The sequence below is a fragment of the Abrus precatorius genome, unplaced genomic scaffold (genome assembly GCF_003935025.1).
Source record: "Abrus precatorius isolate BTA unplaced genomic scaffold, Abrus_2018 Scaffold8, whole genome shotgun sequence".
Taxonomy (NCBI): Eukaryota; Viridiplantae; Streptophyta; class Magnoliopsida; order Fabales; family Fabaceae; genus Abrus; species Abrus precatorius.
Genome location: NW_020874428.1, coordinates 10,276,271 through 10,299,717, shown reverse-complemented (window position 1 = coordinate 10,299,717; position 23,447 = coordinate 10,276,271). Strand labels below are relative to the sequence as shown.

The window sequence follows — 23,447 nt, the reverse complement described above, 5'->3', positions numbered from 1 at the left end:
TATTCTATTTAACAAAAAAAAAAAGACAAATATTTTTTTCTCATCATCAGCGGGCAATAGTTTTCATCTCCCATTTTATAGAAAAATCACTTGCTTAGCCCTACTCCAAAGATATTTTAATAATAGGTTCTATAGGATAGTTAACTTATTCACAAACCTCGCTTAAAACAAATCGTTATAAATTTATAGAGAGTCACTAATTAAAAAACATTTTAAAATCTTTTCAACAATGTCATTTGAAAATTTTTTGTACTTTCCATAATTTTTTTAACTAAAACTCTAAGATATTTAAAATATATATTATCTTACTAGTTAAATAAATATAATTTAGTAATTTTAAATTTCTTTATTCAAACACAACTTAAAATGAAAATGTCAAATTATGATTTATAAATATTTTAATTATATTAATATTCATTTAGCATTTTTCATTTTTTTTATATCTCTTCTTTCCTATTTATCACATGCTTCGTTTCTATTTCTTTTTCTTCTTCTTTTTTATTTCCTTTCAAGAACATGCACTAAAAATATATATAACTGAAACAATATGAACAAATCTGAAGAAATTTTCTGTTTTGAAATATATTATAACATACGTTACAATTCACAAAAAATATTTTGTTGACGCTGACGACTAATTAACTAACCAATTTTAAAGGAAAAAATATATATATTGGAATAAGCTGTTAATCAATGCTATCAAGAACATGGTTTGGTGTGAACTATGAAGAACATGGTTTCGTGTTTCGTGTGAAATTTTTGAGCCTGAAAATTTGAATCCTCTTCTGCCTCGCTTGCGCGGCCATGGCTCTGCTCAAATCCTTCACTGCCTTGTTCTCATCCAACGGTTCACGTAAGTCCACTTCAGCAAACTCCGGAGGCGACAAGTTTAAATCAGGAATGGCTAGTTGGCTCATCTTACTACTGACGTGGCCCGAAGAGGATGCGCCTGGGAACGACGTCGTTGGATTGCCAGGCACACCCTGAAGCTGCGCAACGCCCTCGCTCTTACGTGTTTGGGATTGGGATGGCCCACACATATGATTCTGATTCAGCATCGTTAGACTAGGAGCTATTTGCACTTGCAATTCAGGTTGCTTCTGCTGTTCGTTTTGAGCCTTCGACTCGGAAGCGTTGACTGTGGCGTTGACAGGATCCAATTCCATTGACCCATCAAATTCCAAACTAGTGTTTTTGCTTTCCCCTTTGGGGCCATTCATTAGCTGTAACAAACGACAATTTCAATTAATAAAAACTGAACGTGGTATCGTACCAACCAGTAAAGGAAAAAACGGAACACGGGTAAATCCAGATAAAACATCCCAAAATATGAGTTAGCAAACTAATTAGGAAAATAAAATAAAAATTTGAAAAGGGTAAAAATATTGTTTACTAATAAACCAGTACCTCTTGTTTTCTTGCTTTCAACTTCAAATTGAAGGCCTTCAGCTGGTCATAGTAACCCTTCGTCTTCTCTATCGCCTGTAACAAAAGATTAAAACGTCGAAACATTTTCCACGGAGTCCAAAAGTTCAAGAAAATGCCAAAAGCAACCACATAAAATTGAAAACAAGGCAAACAAAAAAAGGAAAAAAAAACAAACAGAGTTAACTTACTTGATTGAGCGAACCTCTGCCTTCCGTCAAGTCTTCTATAATCTTAAGATAACACTCCCTCCTCTGTCGAACACAAAAACCAAAACCCAAAAGTCACATAACCAATGCCAAGAATTTTTGTTCTCTAAATCAGAAAAATATTAGCAAAATTATTTAAAGATAAATAACATCCAGAGGAGAGAGAGAGATAGAGAGAGAAAAAAAGGAAAAGATAAGATACCTTTCGGAGAGATGGTTTTCTTCGTGAGGCTTTCGGCTTCTCCTCAGATTCAGAAGGCGAGAAGGAGAGAGGGGTTGAGGGACTTGAACTCTTCCCTTTATCGGCCGTTAGAGCTACGGTTTCACACAGACGATTACCGATGGCGACGGCACCACCGTGAAAGAACGACGCTGGGGGAAGACGAAAACGAAGAGGTAGAGGATCTTGAGTCGCAGATCTCTTCCTTTTGCGTCCCCATTTGAGTAACGGAGGTTCTGAATCGTGGAAGTCGAGAAGGACGTGAGCAATTTGCAACTCGTTTTCAGTGTACCACACTGAACCCTGCTCCATGCTCTGTTTCTTATCTCTCTGTTTTTTTCAACTCGCAGAATCCTAATTTATTTTACTTTCAGTGGTTGAAACTCTATTGAATTGGGGTTTAATACTAAGGATGTGGGTTGAGTGACCTGAATATATTAAGAGAGATTATAGGAGGATGCGATTAGAAAGGAGAGGAAAAAAAGGTTATCAGTTCTGTGTTTGCCTCTCTCTCTCTCTCTCTCTCTCTGGGCTTAAAAAAGGAAGGAATTAGAAATCCTTGGCTTGACACGTGTTGTTTGTAGAAAGATTGCAGTATCGCTCTTGGTTTAGGGTTTATAGGTACCGTGGTACATGTGTGTAACTGCTTCAGCGGTTTATTTATTTAGAAAAATTGGTGACTAGGAATTTCTTTACATATTCTTCATATATGGGTAGAAAAATAATGGTTAGTATAGTTTGTTGATATTAATTAGTGATACTAATTCATATATAAAAATTAAGATAAAAAATAAATATATATGTGTAGAAAAATATATTTTAGTAAAGTTTGTTTTTAAGTATATATTTTGTGTATTGTTAAAGTTTGTTTTAAAAATAAATAAAAATCATATAAACTTTTTGTGCTTAAGAAAGTAATTTAACATGTAAAATTAACGAAACTAATATGTAAATATTCAATTGTGTGTAAAAGTATAATTAAAATTCTATTACAAAAAGTTAAGTTAAATTATATTTTGGATTAAATTATTTTTGTATTTAAAAATATTTTAATTTATGTAAAAAAATATTGTTCTTAAATTAAACAAAATAGTTCATACATATTAAATATGAATATATTAAATTAAATATCATTTTAAAGTAAACAGTGTAATGTGGGAAAGAATAAATTGTTCTTATACAAACCTATTACATTATTAATTATGTTATTAATTAATGAATTAATAATTTATTTACCTAACGCACTTCATTCGCGTATTGAATGTTCAAAATTCGATTACTCAAATAAAAATTAATTCTAATTATAAAAATTAATAAAAGTCAAATATAGTATTTTTATTAAGACAATTATATTTATCCTAATAAAAAATATATAAAATTATTAATATTAAAAAAATAAATTGATGAATGCTGCTAATAGATATATGTCTGTTATCATCTAAAAGAATAAAAGAAATCTTAAATCTATAGCAACCAACGCACTTTTTGCGAGACAAATATTGTGAATAGTGTCATCATAAATGTTATTACGAACATAATTATCATAGAAACAAGTCCTGTTAAATAAATACCTAAAACTAATTATCTTCAATATTTACAAATAAAACACAAATTCTGACATAAGTAAAAGAAAATTTCCTTGTTGCCTTGGTTGAAAATCACCATCTTATTTCATTGTAGTGAAGAATGATGATTCTGCCTTGAAAATTGGCAAGATTGTTGTGTTAATGTCCCTGGCTGGCTTTGAGTCGCTGAAGCTCCATGTCAAAACTCTTTGGGCTTCATTCAGAATAATTTAACTTCAATTATGCAACATTCTTGATTATTAGTTAATAATGTAAAGAAACAAAACATCCTATCTTAATGAATCTTTTTTATTCTTTCTAGCCTAGTTACAACGATTTGGATTATCTTTCTCACTCTATCATCCACAAATTAGATACTCCTATTAAATTTTTCATCCTATTTTAAAAATATATATAAAAAAAATATTTTTTCTCAAAATTATTTTAACAACTTCAAAGGATTTATTTTCACTTTTTAAATACCTCTATAAAAGGAACTTTCAATTTTCTTACAGTATCTTTCAATAATCAATAAGCTTCTCATTCTCAATTACTCAACTAAAATCCCTTTCAAAAATATTTTTTTATTTAGAATTACATAACCCTGATCTTCTCACTGCATGAGAGCATATGTAGGAGTAGAGATCAACACTAGACCAGTTATTTTAAAAATTCTTTTTCTCCACTATCTTCTCTTTATAATAAATAAAATATCTAAATTTAAGTATTAAATAAAATGTTGATTTTGCATAATTTAGCCTCTACACATAATTAGACTTTAAAACTCAAATCTAATTAAAAATCTTGATGATAATTCCTTCGATTTATGTTTTTTCTTTTTTTCTGTTCCATATCCAATGAATCATTCATTTCTTTTCCTTCTCGTCGCAGGCCCAATTGGCCCAATGTGTAATTTTTGTCTCTTTAATTTCAATCATTTGTATTTTATTTTTTTATTTTTTATTATTTAAATTTAAGCCGGTAAAATAAGTTTACATAACTAGGTCGACCTAAACCTACTTGATAAAATATAAACTTTGAGAATGGATTAAATTCAAAGTTTTAGTTTGATTCTATCAAGTTTAGTACGGAATAGTTTAAACTTTATCCATTCCGAATATCGTTCTTGCAAGTTCAAATTAGATTCGAGATTTTTTTTTATTTGTTCCGATTTTTTTTTTATTTGTTCTTTTAAAGTTGTTGCTTGAAATAGATCGACTCATGGATGATTTAAATTAAGACTCTCACACCAAATTTTTTCTAATAATTAATAAAATATAATAAATATGAAATGTATCACTATTTGATACAAATTCAGAAAGAAACAAGTGTATAAAATAATCAAATAAAATGAAAAATCCTTTTATTAAATTTTGTATACTTTTTAATTTAAAAATTCATGTATTTTTTCTTTACTAATTTATATAAACTTTAATTACACTTGTTGTCTTTATCCTTTAAATTATGTGTAATTTCTATTTGATTTTAATTGCATGTATTTAGCCTTTCTAATTTTTAATTGTTCAAATTTAATTTACTCCAAAAATTTATCTAATAATTAAAAGAATACAATAAGTATGTAATATATCATTGATTTATGAAAAATTATAAATACGAAGTATATAAAAAAATTATTATATTTTATTTACATATTTTATCATTTTTCTTTGATAATTTATATAAATAAATAATATGTTACACTTCTATTATATTTTGTATTATTCGTTATAATTTTAGAGTTAAAGTTTAAAATTGAACAATTGAAAAACTAAAAAAAATAAAATTGTAGATAAATTAAAAAAATAAAGACAAAAATACAATTAAATATAATTAATATTTATTCCCTTCATTTTTGCAATAAAAAAATCCTCACACGATACGTGTATCACACAGATTTTAATTGATATTTATAAATTTTTCAATTTTTTTGTTGAGATAAATATTGTATTTTTAATTAAATTTTTATTTTATAAAATTTTAAAAATAATTTTAATATAGAATTTAGTATACGTTAAAAGAAATGCGTATTCCATCAAAATAAAATGTCACTAAAAAAGCTAGATAAAAATACTTAAACACTCATTAAATATCGACACAAATATTATACCTTTTGTCTACATTGATATTGGTTGGGATTTTAAGTTCACTGTTAAATCATACATATGAATATTTTTAGCAATAAGAACAATTAAATGAAAAATGAAATTAATATATAATAATTATTATAAAATAGTTTTAATTCTTGAAATTATCAACCTATAATTATTTCAAATCCTAGAATTAAAGTGCTCCAATTTAATTATTGTCTTAGACAACTCTCATTTTTATCTCTAAATTATGTAGACATTAGTTAATTTGATCATTAACGCTAAAAATTAAATTAACTGTTGATTAGCAAGTTTTACGATTGTTGATGAGAATTGTAGAATTAAAAGCGGAGGCAACTTAAGTTTGGTTGAGAATTTAGAGGGAGAAAAATAAAAAGTTTGAAGGTTAAGGACGAAAACGACAAAAAAAAGAAGGAATGATTAATAATTTATTTTTTGTATTAAAAAACTTAAAAATATGTGAATAAAAAATGTTTATAAAACATTTTTATCTCACTTGAAAACTCTCTTTTCCTGCCGTCTAAAAACAAGATTATCATTAAATTTTCTCATTTTCTTTCTTTAATTTTAAAAATCATCTCTAAAAAAAATATAAAAATACTAATTTAGCAACGTTCAAACTAAGTTGATCGGTCTTATTAAATTTATGAAATAAATTGGTTGACAGTTTTATTTTGAAATATTAATTTTACATTTTTGGGATACAAAAGAATCAAACTAACCATTTATATTAATATTAAAAGTCTAAATTAACTAATAGATGTTAAATTTATAAAATTTATTTTTTATAATATTAAAGATTAAATTAATTAGTAGTATTAATTTCATGGACCAAAAGACTAAATAATAATAATTAAACTGATTTATCTTTTTAAAGTTGATTAAATTAATTTATTAATTGTATGCTAAACATTGCAAAAATAAAATAAATTTAAAGAGGTGTGTATTGTCTCCAAAAGTAGTTCTAGTCACTATAACAAACACTTTTGAATAAAGTAGATATTATTTAAGAATATTTTATAATTGTTCTATGAATGTTACTAATAGAACAGTTGTCATAATCATTCTTTAAATATTTTATACGAGTTATAAAATTAAAATTTAAAATTAAAATAATTATTTGTTTTCTTGAAACTTGAATTTGTAATTTAATATTCACAAGTTAAGACATAGAATCTAATAAGAGTTTTCACTATAAAAAAAAAACAAAGAAAGACATGAAAAAGGTACTGACGATAAAAAAAAATGCTAATATTGTTAATTTATAGATGGACAGTTATTATTTTTAGCATAGTAATATAAAAAGTTATATTTAGTAGCAGAGAAAGAGATGAAGATAATGAAAGAATATAAAAAAGAAAATATGATGTTGCTATTATAAATTGAGTGACGTTTTACCTCTATTGTGTTAATAAGTTAAAAATAATTAGAATATTTAAAAATTTTAATTTATAAGAGCAGATATATGTTAATTGCTCTATAAAATCACTAAAGCACAATTATATTATTTATTTAAATAACCACTTTAAAAGATCTAAATTTTGTGAATATCTAAATTTTACTTGAATTTAATTTTAATAAAAATTAAAAAAAAAAAGGTGTGATAAGATGGTGTCTTGCTGTGTATTATGGTTGGCTAGCACCCTTTAATTAAGGCTGATTTTGTAGAGATGCTAGTAATGGAAGTTGACCGGATAAGGAACATATTGCACACAATCATTTTCTTTTTCCGTGAGTTTTTTTACATGACATGAAAAAGAAGAAAAAAAATTGCTAAAAATAGAAGAGTAATACATAATTTTAAAGAAATTAAGGATAAAGCTGCAGAGAAGAGATTAGTTTAGGTGAGTAAGGAAGAGTTTTTTACACTAGATATTTGGAGTTGGTTAAGAAGGCTAGGACTTAGTCTTCAAAAAGGGCAGTTCTCTAAAAAAATAGGAGATTTTTTTTAAAAAAAAGAAAGAGAAAGAGCAACAAATTAAGAGTAGAGACACTAAAATATAGATAAAGAAAGCAATCAGAGAAAGAAAAGGGAGGATCTGGAGAAGAAGAGGAGGGATTTTGGTTTTTTTGGAGTGAAAGAAAAAACAGAAATAATGGGAACCCAAAAAGAAAGAAGATAAGTTTTTAAACAAAGAAAGAGGAGAGAAGCATAGGAGAGAAGAAGCCAACTATTCAAAAACTAATAAAACTTTCTGGAGGGATAATATTAGAGGAAGAACAAGAAGAGAGATCCAAACAAAGGTAAACAAAAAAGATAGCAACAAAGAAGAAGTAAATTTTTTTTTAGCTATCATTTAAGTGTCCTATTTCTTCTTAAAAGTAAATCGGTAAAATTCTTCTTATTTTTTTACTTTTGTCCTTGAAACCTGTTGCCAATTTCAATCCATCACAACATTGCAGTTTTTCTTTCTCTGTTTCTTTGCCTTACACCTATAATGTATAATAATGAAACGTGGTTCATATCATGTCTCGATAATAGCTTTTTTTTCTTTTTTTCTTTGTCTTTTACACATTAGTGATACAGCATCATGTAACATTCAACTTTCATTTGGTTTGAGCTATCTTGTTAGTTTGCTCCACTATATATATACATATATATAAATAAAGAATGAAATATGAAGAAAACAACCTCTTTTATTTTTTTAGTTTATTTAATTTATCATTTATTCTATTTGAATAACAATAATAATGACTGATAATAAAAAATAAAAAAGATGTTAAGAGTGAAATGTCATATTAATTTTATTTTATTATATCTTCGTTTTTATTATAATTCTTATAAATATCATTATTTAAAGTGTTCTTAAATTCTGTAAACGAAACAAAATAATAAAAATATAAAATTTATATATTATCATCTCATATTTAGTATTTCTTTTATTTTTATTTTATTATAATTACTATATTATTTTTTGTGTAATATGTATATTTATTATCTCTTTATTTCATGTTATTAAACTATATTTTCTTCTAAAAATATTCATTAGCAATAACTTGATAAAGACATAAAATTAACAAGACAATTTATAATGTAAATGTGTAGCTTTTTTACTTTTATGCATTGTAAATTGTTGAGACTTATGTGTACCAACGCTACCTTAAGTTTCATGTATTATTAAAATTTAAATAATATTTTTAAAATTATTAATTTATATAATTATTTTATCCTAAGATATTCGTCTCTTTAATATATCTTGACATTAAACCATGATCCATTTATTTTGTATTTTTATTTTTTCTTTGTGAATCAAAACATATTCTCTTAAATAGTTTTTTATTATTATCAAAGATATTTTGTAATTAATTAATCAATTAGATTAAAATTATTTCATCATATTAATGCAAATATTTATAACATTACTGTGTATCATTTCTATCTTTATGTGTTATAAATTGTTGAGACTTTCGTATACTAACGTTATCTTGGATTTTATACAATATGTTATTTTTTTTAATTTATATTTACCAATCAATTTAAATATATTTTTAGTTTATTAAATACCCCTCCTTTTATTAGATATAATTAATTTCATACCTAAGAAAAAATATAAATCATGTTTCCAAATTTAATAAATTAAATAACTAAACACTTAATTATTTAAGTATACTTCTCTATTTTATCATATAATACTTTGCGATATAGATGTGTAATTTACATTATCTTTGATCGAGGAATAAGTTAAGAGATATTTATATATAGCTTACGCTATCTTAAATTTCTTGAAATATTAAAATTTTTGAATTAAAATATGTATATTAAAAATACTTTTTCACAAATTAAAATATTTAGTCTTAATTACTACACTTTTACAATGATTTACAATATGAATGTTTGATCTTCCTTCGCCTTTTTGTATTGTTCGTCATAAAATAACATGTATAGCTACGCTATTTTGTCTCATTAAATATCTAAACACTTTTTATTTCATTTTTTAAAATATGGTTAATTTTGAAACAAATTCTTTTAAAATCTTATAAATTTCTAATTAATAAAATAATTCTATCATTTTTCTATAGAACTATGTGACTTTGAGTTCTCCATTACACTTAGGGATACGTAGGAGTAAGAACCATACCTGTTAAGTCAAAATAATTTTTAAAATAACTTTTTTTAAGATACTGAGTTAACATTTCAATGAATACTTTTTTTTCTTTTCTTCTTCTAAAATGAAAATAATTAATGTTTAAGAGTTAAATAAATATTTTTCAAAATTAAAATGAATTTGTACAATTAATTTAAGGCAATTGTTTTTTAACAAACATTGTAGAGTGCTTATACCTTTCCTATACATAAATGACTCCCAAACTCATTTTTTGTTTTAAAGATCATATTATTTTAAAACGATTCCTCTAATTTTTAGAAAAATATTTTTATTTTTGAAAGATATTTTTCTTAAACACGTTTTTTTATCGTATCATTGTAACCTCGCGGTTGCGACAAATATACAGTAAAATGTATTTTATTATACTTTTATTTAGATAAATTTTTAAACTTAAAAGCTACTAAAGTTAGGAATTCTATTTAAACTTTATTGTATGTTTTTATTTTTTCTCTTTTTTATATATCATCATCATTTTACAAATTTTTTTATTGTATATTTAAAAAATAGCTTTTGGAAAGAAGCGGAGAGAAAATATATTTTTTAATTAAAATAATTTTTCATGATAATAAATACATAATTAATATATTAAATTTATAATAATATATTAATTTATGTATTTTATTAAAAATTTATTTTAAATATATTTATTTAAAATAAAAAAATTCTCCTCTTTCTTTCTTTTCAAAATTCTTTTTTTAAATAACCCCTTATTATTAATAAATACACTATAAAATGACTAATATTTTAACCTCTTGATTTATATATCTCCTGTTATATAATACTAAGTGTATTTAAAGTATTCTAACGTACCATAAAACTATTGAGGAATATATTTTATTATCATTACTTGATAAGTTATCAAATATCAATAATTTCATTAGAACTGGGATATAACTACAACATACCTAAAAAATTACATTGCTGCAAACAAAAAACACGTAAATTTTTTTCTATGGATTCAAAAATTTGGAGGAAAAATTACTCACAATATTTTTTTACAAAATCAAAATTGTAAAAAAAAACCCGCAAAATGGGTTTTCCTAAATATTTTCAAAAGTATTCCATAACAAATAGGTATAATTCTAGTAACAAATATTTTTTTTTTATCAAATATATACCTGACGTAAATAAAAAATATTTAGTATGATTATTAATACAATATAATTAATTTATAATATAAAATGTACTGGATAAGACACTACTCGGTCGTAGTTATAGAAAGAGGAAACCGAATACATATTCAGCCTACGAAGGATGAGTATGCCACAAAACATGATAATTATAAATTAATTATAATTAATAAATTACTGATCAGGATTAGGGCTGGTCTACGAAGCCCATTAGCGCATAATATCTCCTATAAAAGGAAGGTAAGAGGTACAGGTAAAGACAAACTTTTAATAAAAAATAATTAAGTATTTACAGCTCAGAGCCGAGACCTGACTTGAGCATCGGAGTGCCTTTTGCAGGTGCCCTCCCCACGTCACGCAACATCGGCAAGATTCGGAAGGATGTCACTCCATCCAAGCAGAGACTTGAAGACTAGTGTTTCCCTAGCAGGAACATTTTGGCGCCCACCGTGGGGCAATAATTGCCTTGCTTTTTCAATCATCATAGTGTTAACAAGAAGCCAACAAGAGGGGCAGAATTATCAAGGAAGAACTTCTCGTCAGTAGGAAGGCGTGGCACCCAGTCAACTGATCCTTGAAATCGCGACCGCGGGGGGGGGGGGAGGGCGTGATGAAAACCTCTTTTTTGTAGTAAGACAGCTCCAGGCTGAAATGAAGGAAATGCAACAAGCCAGAGAGAAAGATGCTCTAGAGATTTCGGCCTTAAAAAGGGAGAACGCTAACTTAAGGGAGAAAATCAAAACCTATATACCCTCTCAGACTACCCCTTCCGCTCAAGAGCAAGGAGAGTCTTCGGCATTACAACCCAAGGGAACTCTACAAGTTGAAACCCCTACTGAACGGGGTGACGGCCTGAGTCGAAGCCTGATAAGTTTGTATTTAGACCCTCTTTTACAGCCCATATATTCATATTTGACCTTTATTTTATTTGGGTTTTACACTAATTTATATATTAATTATACAGTTTGGTATAAAGAGGCCGCAAGTAGATTTTGGGCCCAAACTGATGGAAGATTAGAGCTTCACAGTAGTCAGCACGCCCAGACCCATTCAATAAGCACAGGGGTGCTTCGAGCCCATGCACGGCCATGTTTAAGGCTTGCACGACCGTGCTCATCTGTGGGAAGCCCAATTATGAAGAGTTTTTAGGGTTTTCAAACCCTATTAAAAAGAAGACCGGAGGCACCATCTTGGATATACCGTTTTACATCATTTTATATTGGCTTTTGCTCTGGGATACATTTCATCTCGTCTCTCTTGCACGGGATCTTTGGCACACTCTTGATGAATTTATGGGATTTTGATGTTTGAATCTTAATTTGATTTCTGTTATGTGATTAGATTTTATCTTATTGCGTTTCTTTCTTAATTCTAATTAATTATATCGTCAGGCGACCGTACCTCGATTAATTAATAGATCTATAGGGTAAAACGAGACAAAAGATTAGGTAGACCAAACCAATCTTTCTCTTCTAATCATTATTAAATTAACAAGTTTATAGGTTCCTTAAGCTTTCTTAATTTGATGTCTTGCATGACCATTGGGGATATTAATTTAGAGAAAAGAATATTAATATTGCATGACCATTGGGTATTAATAATATTCGTATGAATGATTGGTAATCACAAGGAAATCAGATTTAGAGTTAAACAGAAAAATAACATAAAGGATTAAATGAGAAAACCCATATGCCCTAGGTTCCTCTCTAATAAGTTTAACCAAGATGTGCAGTGTATTCTTGCTTTTAGTTTTATAATTGATTTTATAAATTCTTGTTTTTAATTAATTTCGTATCTTTGAAGCTTAAACAATTGAATTAGAAAATTCTTAGTAATTGAAAATCAATCCTTGTGGGACGATATTTCAGGAACTTAATTTAAGAACCCTTTATTACTTCTCGATGAGTACACTTGCCCTCCGAACAAAGCCCTTTTACTCAGCTTATCTTGGAGGCCAAGTTACTTGATAACTGGAGAGGCTTAACGTTAGAAAAGTATGATGGGACCTCTGACCCAGGAGAACACTTGGATATTTTCATGACCCAAGTCGCCCTGTATACAGAAAATGATGCCTTGTATTGCAGGATTTTTCCCACCTCGCTTCGAGGGCCAGCTCTCAGTTGGTTCACCTGACTTTCCTCTTCATCTATCAACTCTTTTGCAACTCTTACAAGACGGTTCAACCTCCAATTTGCCACAAGCCGACCTCACCCCTTGACATCCCTAGCACTTGTCAACATTCGTCAAGAAAAAGGGGAATCACTCCGAGCGTTCATGGAACGATTTGGCAAAGTGACCCTTTCAATCCATAATCTAGAACCAGTAGTGGCCATGAACCACCTTACAACGGCCCTTAAGCCAAGTCCTTTCGTTAACAGCATATGCAAAAAACCACCAGTTGACCTGGATGAATTGAGGAGTCGTGCTGCAAAATATATGCAGATGGAGGAACTGGCCGAATACCAAAATCAAGTTCGGACGGACCATGGGTCTAATTCAAAAAATATAGATAAGAGATAAACTTTCAAATCTTGGCAAGAAAACAAAGAATGGAGGAATGAGCTTGAGAGGCCGCTCAGAGGGCCCAAATATCCCTCCTACACTACACTCAACACTAACCGGTCCAGGGTACTTGATCAGGCTTTGGCAACAGAAATTTTGAGTATGCCCAGGTGCGCCAATACCCCCTCAGGCAGATAAGAGTAAATCTTGCCGATACTATCGTAATAGGGACCATACGACAGAGAAGTGCACAACATTGAAAGATAAAATTAAAGATTTGATCAAGGACAGGCACCTTAGAAGATTTGTGCAGACAAACCCTACCAGTCATGCCGAAAGGGGGAGAGACCCCTACCCCGATTCATCAACCAGATACCATAATAAGCAACCCGAAAGGCAACGAAGCCGATCAAGGGAACCCCTAATACACGATACGATGAACGTGAGAAGTATTCTAAGAAGGTTATTAATACCATCGCGGGTGGGTTTGCAGGTGGAGGACTCACTCACTCAGCTAGAAAAAGACATTTGAGGCAAGTACGCTCCGTCAACAATGTGTCATTGGGTATTAGAATCCGGATACCTCCCATTACATTTACGGACGAGTTTTTTAGGGAGTAGATCCAGTACAGGATGACCCATGGTAATAAGTGTGGACATCCTTAATTGCACTATCCGGAAAACACTAATTAATCAAGGTAGTTCGGCCGACATCCTGTACTGAAATACTTTCAAACAACTAGACATACCAGAAGAAGAACTCAGAGAGTATCAAGAACCCCTGGTCGGTTTCTCGGGGGAACGAGTGAAGACTAGGGGATGTATTGACCTTTACACCACATTTGGGTCAGAACAAGAGGGAAAGCGTATCAAGGTCACTTACCTGGTAGTACACGCGAATACCTCGTATAATATACTACTCGGCAGACCATCCCTTAACAAGTTGAAGGCCATAGTGTCTATTCCTCACTTGGCTATGAAATTTTCGTCCAAAAGGGGTCGCATTGTTACAATCCACGCTGACCAAAAGACAGCGAGGGAATGCTATTTCACAAGCTTACACCTCAAACCCATTCAAGACTATCCACGGGATGTCAATATTGTATCCCCTCAGTCTAGAACGGCCTTGAAAATCAAGCTGGATCCTAGGGTAGATGAGGGATGTCGGGTTGAACCCGACGAAAATAAGCAACCGTTCCAGCTGGGACTGAAGCCTGAATAGGTTAATTATCTAGGGATCAGTCAGTCTGTACAAGAGAGGAAAGACTTTTAGAAAATGTTGCAACGTAACGCTGATTTGTTTGCCTGGTCGGCTTCTGACATGCCGGGCATCGACCCCGCATTTCTCTGTCATCACCTATCGGTTTACAAGGGGGCTAAACCGATAGCACAGAAGAAGAGGAAAATTGGTGGCAATAGAGCGAAGGTAGTAAAGGAGGAAACTGGTAAGTTGCTGCAGGCCGGTTTTATCCGAGAGGTCATATATTCTACCTGGTTGGCCAATGTGGTCATGGTGAAAAAAGCAAATGGTAAATGACAAATGTGCATAGACTTCACGGATCTCAACAAGGCATGCCCCAAAGACGCATATCCTCTACCAAATATTGATACCCTGGTGGACGGTGCAGCCGGCCACAGGATACTCAATTTTTTGGATGCTTGCTCTGGGTACAATCAGATCCGCATGTATCCCCCAAACGAAGAAAAGATGGCATTCATCACGAATTCGGCAAATTTTTGTTATCGAGTAATGTCATTCGGTCTAAAGAATGCAGGAGCAATGTATCAAAGGCTGATGAATAAAATTTTTGAAAAACAACTGAGAAAATGCATGAAAGTGTATGTAGACGACATAGTGGTTAAATCTACTACCTTGAACAGTACCTTGCTCATTTAAAGGAGGTATTCGGAGAAGACAGAAAACATGGGATGCGATTTAACCCCAAAAAGTGTATGTTCGAGGTCGTCGGTGGCAAGTTTTTGGGGTTTATGTTATCCGAAAGGGGAATCCAGACGAACCCTAACAAGTGCCAAGCCGTAATCGAAATGACTAGTCCCTAGAATGTTAAGGAGGTCCAACGACTGGCCAGCCGTATTACTGCTCTTGCCAGATTTTTACCTATAATGACAGACAGGTATCAGCCTTTTATTGACCTACTTAAAAAATCCAAGAAGTTCGTCTGGACTGACGAATGTGAAGTGGTCATCATCAAATATAAAGATATGTTAGCGACACTGCCTATGTTGACGAAATCGAAGCCAGAAAAGGATATGATCATTTACTTGGCCCTGTTAGATAATGTCATCAGTTCAGTTTTACTATAAGAAACACCTGAACCGAGCCCTGTATACTTCATTAGCCAAACACTCCAAGGCCTCGAATCACGCTATCAATTAATGGAAAAGGTAGTGCTAGCCCTAGTCCACACAGCTCGTCGGTTGAGACATTACTTCCAAAGCCATTGGGTGGTGGTACGAACAAATTGCCCAATGGCCAAAGTTTTGAGAAAACTAGAGCTGGCTGGTCAGTTAGTATAATGGACAATTGAGTTATCCCAATTTGATATCCAATTTGAAAACTGACGCCCCCTTAAAGCTCAAATTCTTGCAGTCTTCGTCAATGAGTTCACTACCCAAAGGCACACTAGCTCTGACATGTGGAACCTGCATGTTAACAGATCATCAAACCGACTGGGTAGTGGAGCCGAAATTATACTTGAAGGGCCGAGCACCGTAACTATTAAACAATCTATTCGGTTTGGATTTAAAGCCTCTAACAACCAAGTTGAGTATGAAGCTCTACTAGCAGGTCTCAGATTGGCAAAAGAAATTGGCGTAAAACACATCACGTGCTGGAGCGACTCAAAGATAGTGGCCGAACAGATCAATGGAACATATCAGGTGAAAGATTCCATTATGCTCCAATATTATCAAGAATTCAAAAATATAAAGGATGAATTTGATGAAATACATGTTCAGCACACACTAAGGACAATGAACGAACAAGCCGATAAGCTTGCCAGACTTGCTAGTCAAAGGAAACCTGGACAATTATAAAGTGCAATTCATCAAGAAATCCCTCAACCTAGTATCGCCAAACAAGAGTGTATGGACATAGAAAATATGCCTCCAAATTGGATCACTCCGATTATTCAATACCTCACCAATAACAACTTACCAAAGGATCCAGCTTCGGCTAAGAAAATAAGAATGCATGCAAGTAAGTACCTCCTCCTAGGCATTGAATTATACAGAAGAGGAATTTTAACGCCTATGCTTAAATGTCTCAATGAAGATCAAGGAAGTTATGTCATGAGGGAAATTCATGAAGGTATCTGTGGTACCCACTCGGGTGGACGCATCATGGCCGCTAAGATACTTAGAGCCGGATATTTTTGGCTGACACTCGCCCAAGATTACCAGACATTTGTGAAGAAATGCATCCCCTGTCAACAACACGGTCCTCATTTACATCAACACACCGACACCCTTCACCATATTAGTTCTCCGTGGCCCTTTGCTATTTGGGGAATGGACCTTCTCAGTTCTTTTCTCTTGGCAAAAGGGCAATGTAAATTCCTAATTGTCGTCGTCGATTACTTCACCAAGTGAATTGAAGCTGAACCACTTGCTACCATCACGGCTAATAATGTCCAGAAGTTCACATGGAAGAACATTATTACACATTTCGGTCTTCCTCATGCCTTAATTACAGATAACGGGCTACAGTTTACAGATCGCCGGTTTAATGAATTTTTAGAAAGGCTCCACATCAAACATATGGTCACGTCCGTTGAACATCCTCAGACTAATGGTCAGGCCGAGGTGGCCAACAAAGTCATCTTACATGAACTCAAACAAAAAATGGGTTCGGCAAAAGGCGAATGGGCAGAAAAGTTGCCCGAGATCTTATGGGCTTATCGATGTACATCCCAAACAACTACAAAAGAAACCCCATTTCGGCTCACCTACGACACTAATGCCATGGTACCAGTCGAGATTGGAGAACCATCTTTTCAAAGGCAAAACTTCGAGGAATCGGCCAATGACGAATCCCTAGCCGTCAACCTTGATTTACTGGATGAAGTGCGTGGTCGAGCAGTAATAGTGACCGGGCTAGCAAAAGGATGATGCAAGAAAGTTCAACTCCAAGGTCAGTCCAAGAAAATTTTATGTAGATGACTTGGTATGGCGAGTAATAGGGGAGGCACGACGAGACCGACAAGAAGGCAAGTTAGCTGCAAACTGGGAGGGACCCTTCCGGATAGCGGCATGCCTTGATAATGGGGCATACAAGTTGGAGACACTTGAAGGAAAGCTAATACTGAGGACTTGGAACGTCATGCATTTAAAACATTACTTTAGTTAAACACTTGTAACAATTTGTAATTGGTGCACTCTTTTCCTCACCTAGGTTTTGTCCTCTTACAAGAAAGTGAAAAGAGATTTTCTTGGGAAGGTTTTTAACGAGACACACATTATCAATAAAATCTTTTCTGAAGCTGGTTAGTTATTTTTTTATTCTCATTAATTAATCCCTGCTCAAGTACCCCTCCTCGGTCTAGGATGAATCACCTGTTAAAATTCCCTCCCAAGTATTCCTACTTGGTCAAGGTTGAATTAATTAATTCCTTCCTGAGTACCCCTACTCGGTCAAGGATGAATAATGTCAAAATTTCCTACAAAGTATTCCTACTTGGTCAAGGTTGAATTAACTAATTATCTCCCGAGTACCTCTACTCGGTCAAGGATAAAATACTTGTTAAAATTCCCTCCCAAGTATTCCTACTTGGTCAAGGTTGAATTAAATAATTTCCTTCCGAGTACCCCTACTCGGTCTAGGATGAATAACTTGTCAAAATTCCCTCCCAAGTATTCCTACTTGGTCAAGGGTGAATTAACTAATTCCGTCCCGTATACCCCTACTCGGTTAATGATGCAACACTTGTTAAATACCCAAGTACTTCTTAATATACCCTACCGTGTACCCCTGCTCGGTTAAGGATTAGTTATTAGATGACGTCATTATTATAGTTAATCGATTATACATAGTGGGTTGCCGTTCGTGTTACTCATACAAATATTACTAGTCGGCTAACAATACGAAGCAGTTTCAGAAAATCTTCATATTCATTGCCTATGAGCATTACAAAAAATTAGACACTATTGGCCCCTGGTAAAAAAAAAAAAAAAAGAGCTTTTGTTATCCCCCCTTCAGTGCCTTGATGGGGAGGGGCATCCTCTTCAGCCAGGTTCCTTTGTTGGCTTGGTGCCAAGGCGTCGGGTTCCACCTCCTCGTCCACCTCATCATATGGTAGGAACTTTCTCCAAAGAAGTCCCTTGTTAGATTAAAACTGAAGCCCGAGGGGATCTGGCAGAACTCCACAGCTTGGCGAACAGCATGATTGAAGTCGGCTTCGTGGTCTGCAACAATTTTTATATTACACTCATCGGTCAGAGCCCTCAGCTCGGTTTTAGACTTTTGCTTCTCTTAGTCCAATTCTAAGCCCTTCGCCTCTAATTTCAAACTCTTTACCTTTAGTTCGGAATTTTTTGCCTCCAGTGCCTCCTCAGTAGCCGTAGCCGGTTACCCATGCTATAGAAGTGCTCTTTCAGCTGAGCCACTTCCTCCTCCAGTGACTTGTTGGTCTCGACTAAGCTTGATCGGACCTCTTTACTCTGGGCCAGAGCCTGTTCGGCGGCGACGAGTTGGCCTTGGACCCTTTCTAGCTCTTGCAGGGGTTCCAATGCAAAACTGCGTACCATAGCCATTACCCGTGCCTGAAACTCGCAATACCACTGCCAGCGAGTCCTATGGGCCTGCTTATTTATCAGGACTCGTGCTGACTCTGATAAGGAATCCAGACACACCATTTGGTTGACCCGAAAACCTTCAGTAAAAACCGATACCAAGATCGTGTCAGTCGGCATAACAGTGAGAGCAGAGAAACTTCCCCGCCCACTTGACCCAGCGTCACGAGCATGCTTGGGTCTCTTCTCCTTCTCCTTGCCTTTGGCTTTCCTTTTCTTTGGTCGAACTTCGGCAAGGGAAGGGTCTTGAGGAGGTGAGTGGGCTTCAGTCACCTCGGGCAACTAATCTATCACAGGGTGTTGGTGGACATGAGCCGGAGTACCTTCAGGAGCCTTCAGCTTAAGACCATGCCGATACCCCAATCTGGCTCCTTTCTGTGCCATTAATCCTGCACACAAATGGGTCGAGTCAATATAACCCTATGCTCAGCCTAAACAAAAGCAAAAATATGAAACATACCATCCAGATCCACCCTGGGTTGGGGGGACTTCAACAAGAGAACTAAGGAGCAAGCAGGAAGCTCCCGAGGTAGAGTCTTTATATACTCCAGAGCCGACAATTCCTCAGCTGACATCATTTCCTCAGGATAATCATATCGACGAGGTACCCGGGTCTAGTGGAAAGGAAAGAGGGGTTGGTTTTCCTTGTCAAAAAAATATTTCTTACCTATAGGGTTCACGGTTACCTTAAAGTAACCGGTTTTGAAACCCTTAAAGGACACAATATAAGGTTTGAATAGGGGCAAATCGGTCTGCCTTATTAAAGACACCCACTTCGCCTTATCAGATGGACATGTACAAAAAAAATGTAAAAATAAGCCTACCCTAGGTTCTATGTAATGAAATTTACAAAGGATCCGGAACGCTTCCACCCATTCGGATGCAGTTGCGTAGGTGCAACGTTCAACATCCTTAACACTCCCATTTGGAAGTCGTCAAAAGGGAGTCTAATGCCTAGCTCCCTGAACATATACTCGTATACATAGAAGGTGTCAATTCCCTCAACCTCTTCCCCTAAAAACACTAAGTTTGGGTGATCGGTCTCATCGCCCTGGCAGATGTTTATTGCTATAGGATACGGATCTGAACCCTCCCACAAGGATATGTCATAAGTATCTACAAAGGTTTGAATACATTTATTCCTCTGGAAACGCGAAAAGTAGGCGGCCACTTCACCATGCACCCATTCGTACCCAGGTATGGAACATGGGGGAAAACATGTCTCTCTCTTGGGGGGCTCGCATTCAGCAGAGGTTCATCCAACTCAGCACCTGCCTGGGATGATTTGGCTTGGTCTTCATCCTCCCTAATCTTAACCTCAGAACTATCCCTATTCGGTTGTGAAGAAACTTCTTCAAACCTATCATTCATGAGGCTTTCATCCTCAACAGTAGTAGTCGGCCTCACATGATCCGACAAGGAGTCCTCCCACACTAGTGAACTAGGCATGATGATAATAGGAAAAGAGAGGAATGAAAGAAGCAAAGCGTACCTTTCAGTTGGAAGAAAATAACTAGGCAAAATCGAGAAAGGCAATGGACAAAAGATACTCTTTGGTGTAGAGCAAAAGCGTGTGAATGGAAGGATGGTCCACCACATATTTATAGAATCCAGGGCATTAGGCAAGCGAAGGGTCACTACTTCTCCAAACCATTAGATCCTACCCACATCTGATGACTGGGATCACGCACCACGCACCCTTTCGTTTCACAGGCTCTACCCATGAGGAAACTCTAGAGATTTAAAACCCTAATTCACCATCGCTGACGTCATCATTCGTTTTTTAAGCTAAGACCGAATACTTGACATGCACATTGGAAGCACGCCAACTACCATGTTGTCTTTCGGCCGAGAACTCCACTAATGATTCCAGCCCTCTCATATTACATCCTCGGGCTCGGGGGGCTAGTGTACTGGATAGGACACTACTCGGTCTTAGTTATAGAAAGAGGAAGCCGAATACATATTTGGCCTACGAAGGACGAGTACACCACAAAACATGATAATTATAAATTAATTATAATTAATAAATTACTGATCAGGATTAGGGCTGGTCTAGGAAGCCTATTAGCCCATAACATCTCCTATAAAAGGAAGGTAAGAAGTACAGGTAAAGACAAACTTTTAATAAAAAGACAATTAAGTATTTACAGCGCAGAGCCGAGACCTGACTTGAGCATCGGAGTGCCTTTTGCAGGTACCTTCCCCACGTCATGCAACATCGGCACGATTCGGAAGGACATCACCCTATCCAAGCAGAGACTTGAAGACTAGTATTTCTCTAGCAGGAACATAAAATATTAAATATTTATAAACTTATATATTATACGCCTATAAAATTTACTTGAGTTTCTTTATATATATATATATATATATATATATATATATATATATATATAAGTACTTACTTATTTATCATTTAAAAAAAAACAATGTAAATATTTTAATGATTTTTTTATTTTATCTAATAATTTGAAAGTTTAATTTTAATTAGTGTTTGTGGTAATTGTTTTTATGTAAAGTGCTGCGGAATAATTTATTTTTTTTTGCAAGAGATTGTATACATTACGAAGAGTAAATGTTTCGTCATGCCAAACAAGATTACATAAATACAGGTGAGTTGTGGATACAAATTTTAAACCTTTTGCCTATGATTTAACTAATAATTTTTTCTGTAAATCTTGTAGACATTGGTTAATTTGATCATTAACATTACAGACTAGATGAGTTGATGATTACTAAGTTCCATTAGTGTCAACAACGTGGGTTGTAGCGGACGACAAAAGGTTTAAAAATAATATTTTTTTTTTTAAAATAAGAGAAGTTACTTTTTTTAAAATAATATGATACTTAAAATAGAAAATAAATTCAGAGGTTGTTTATGTATGAAAATAAATTAAAACTTTACAATGTTCACTTAAATAATGTTACTTTAAATTAATTATAATTTTAAAAATATTTATTTAACTTCTAAATAATAATTATTACTATTTTTATTTTTAAAAAATTATTTATTAAAATATTAATTAGTATCTTAGAATAAAAATAAAAATTATTTAAAAATAGTTTTAATATACTTTTACGTATTCTTATGAGTAATGAAAAATTCAAAGATTTTATCATAAAAATTATGAAATTAATTTATTAATTTAAAATTTATAAGATTTTAAAGAAATTTATTTTAAAAATTAGTTTTGCTGTCATAAAAATAAATTTATAACCTTTAGGATACAAGACAACAAGACTATGCATGTTATCTTACCATAAAAAAAAATATCAAAAGTAAAAAAGATCACACTTCTGTTTTGTAAATTGCTAAAAAAAGAGTTTAATAATTAAAAAATATATTTTAATTATAAAAAATATTTGAATATATATTTTAATTTCAAATTTAATACTAAAGAAATTAGAGACAGAAAAAGTTATACATGAATCTCTTATAACTTATTCTTCAACTGAAGGTGATGTAAATCACATGTCGCAAAAAGAATATATAATAAAATAAAAAATAAATTAAGTAATCAAATATTTAATTATTTAAATATAAAATTAATTGTATTTAATGGAAGAATAAATATTTAAAAAAAATTAAAAAATATATATAAATGATTCTATCAATTGCCTAAAGCACGTGGTAGTAATGGAATCTGGGAGAATATACATAAAACACATTTCTATTTCTATTTCTATTCTATTAGTATTTTCTCTTAATATTAGGTTAGTATTAGTTAATGATCTTAGCTTAGCAAGTCCTTTCTTTTGTGATGATCTGTTGGAACTAATATTACATTTTGTTTCTCTGGACCAAAGAGAAAGGGAGAAATTAAAATATCATTTGATAAGTTTGTATTGCATGTGACTTAAAGTAAGTTGTTACACAAAAATTTTAATGATTTAAAATGTGTAAAGGTAAAAAAACTACATAATAATATTTTAAATCACTGTATTAAAATAATTCTTAACTTAATTTAATAAATCAATTAATAATTTGATAACTAGAGGAATAATATATAAATAACTATATTTGATCAGATAAAAATATTTATTTAATTGATTAAAGTTTAAATCTATTAAATTTTTATTGCATAAAAGTTAGGTAATGTAACTACACGTCTTATTAATTGATAACATATAACGATAATAAACTACTCATAACAATAGAGAAACTACACATTAATGTTATAAATTGATACAAATATTGTGTTAAAATATTAATCACATATTTAAAGTCAAATATGAATATAAAATCAAATTATATCAACATTTTTAAATTATATAATATAATAAAAAATAATAATAGTAAAAAATAAATAACATAAATAAAAAAGTAGAATGAAAATAATAAACTTGCATGAAAACTATGGTGAAACT

The 23,447-nt window shown here is 32.3% G+C and overlaps 1 protein-coding gene across 1 annotated transcript; it reads right to left on the bottom strand.

The window, feature by feature from the left end:
• Window positions 1-511: 511 nt before the first annotated feature.
• LOC113847980 lies at window positions 512-2,438 on the bottom strand. The gene is made up of 4 exons (XM_027477322.1): window positions 1,837-2,438; window positions 1,617-1,679; window positions 1,408-1,482; window positions 512-1,223 (listed from the first exon to the last, which is right to left on the bottom strand). The coding sequence occupies exons 1-4, from the start codon at window positions 2,164-2,166 to the stop codon at window positions 723-725; spliced, it is 969 nt and encodes a 322-aa protein (XP_027333123.1). The 5' UTR covers window positions 2,167-2,438; the 3' UTR covers window positions 512-722.
• Between the last annotated feature and the right edge of the window lie 21,009 nt (window positions 2,439-23,447).

Bases quoted from the DNA above. Each gene is read 5' to 3' on its own strand.
- LOC113847980 (XM_027477322.1), bottom strand. From the start codon at position 2,166: ATGGAGCAGGGTTCAGTGTGGTACACTGAAAACGAGTTGCAAATTGCT. The intron at 1,483-1,616 runs GTAAGTTAACTC...CTTTTGTTACAG, and splicing joins GCAGAGGTTCGCTCAATCAA to GCGATAGAGAAGACGAAGGG. The intron at 1,224-1,407 runs GTACTGGTTTAT...CGTTTGTTACAG, and splicing joins TGAAAGCAAGAAAACAAGAG to CTAATGAATGGCCCCAAAGG.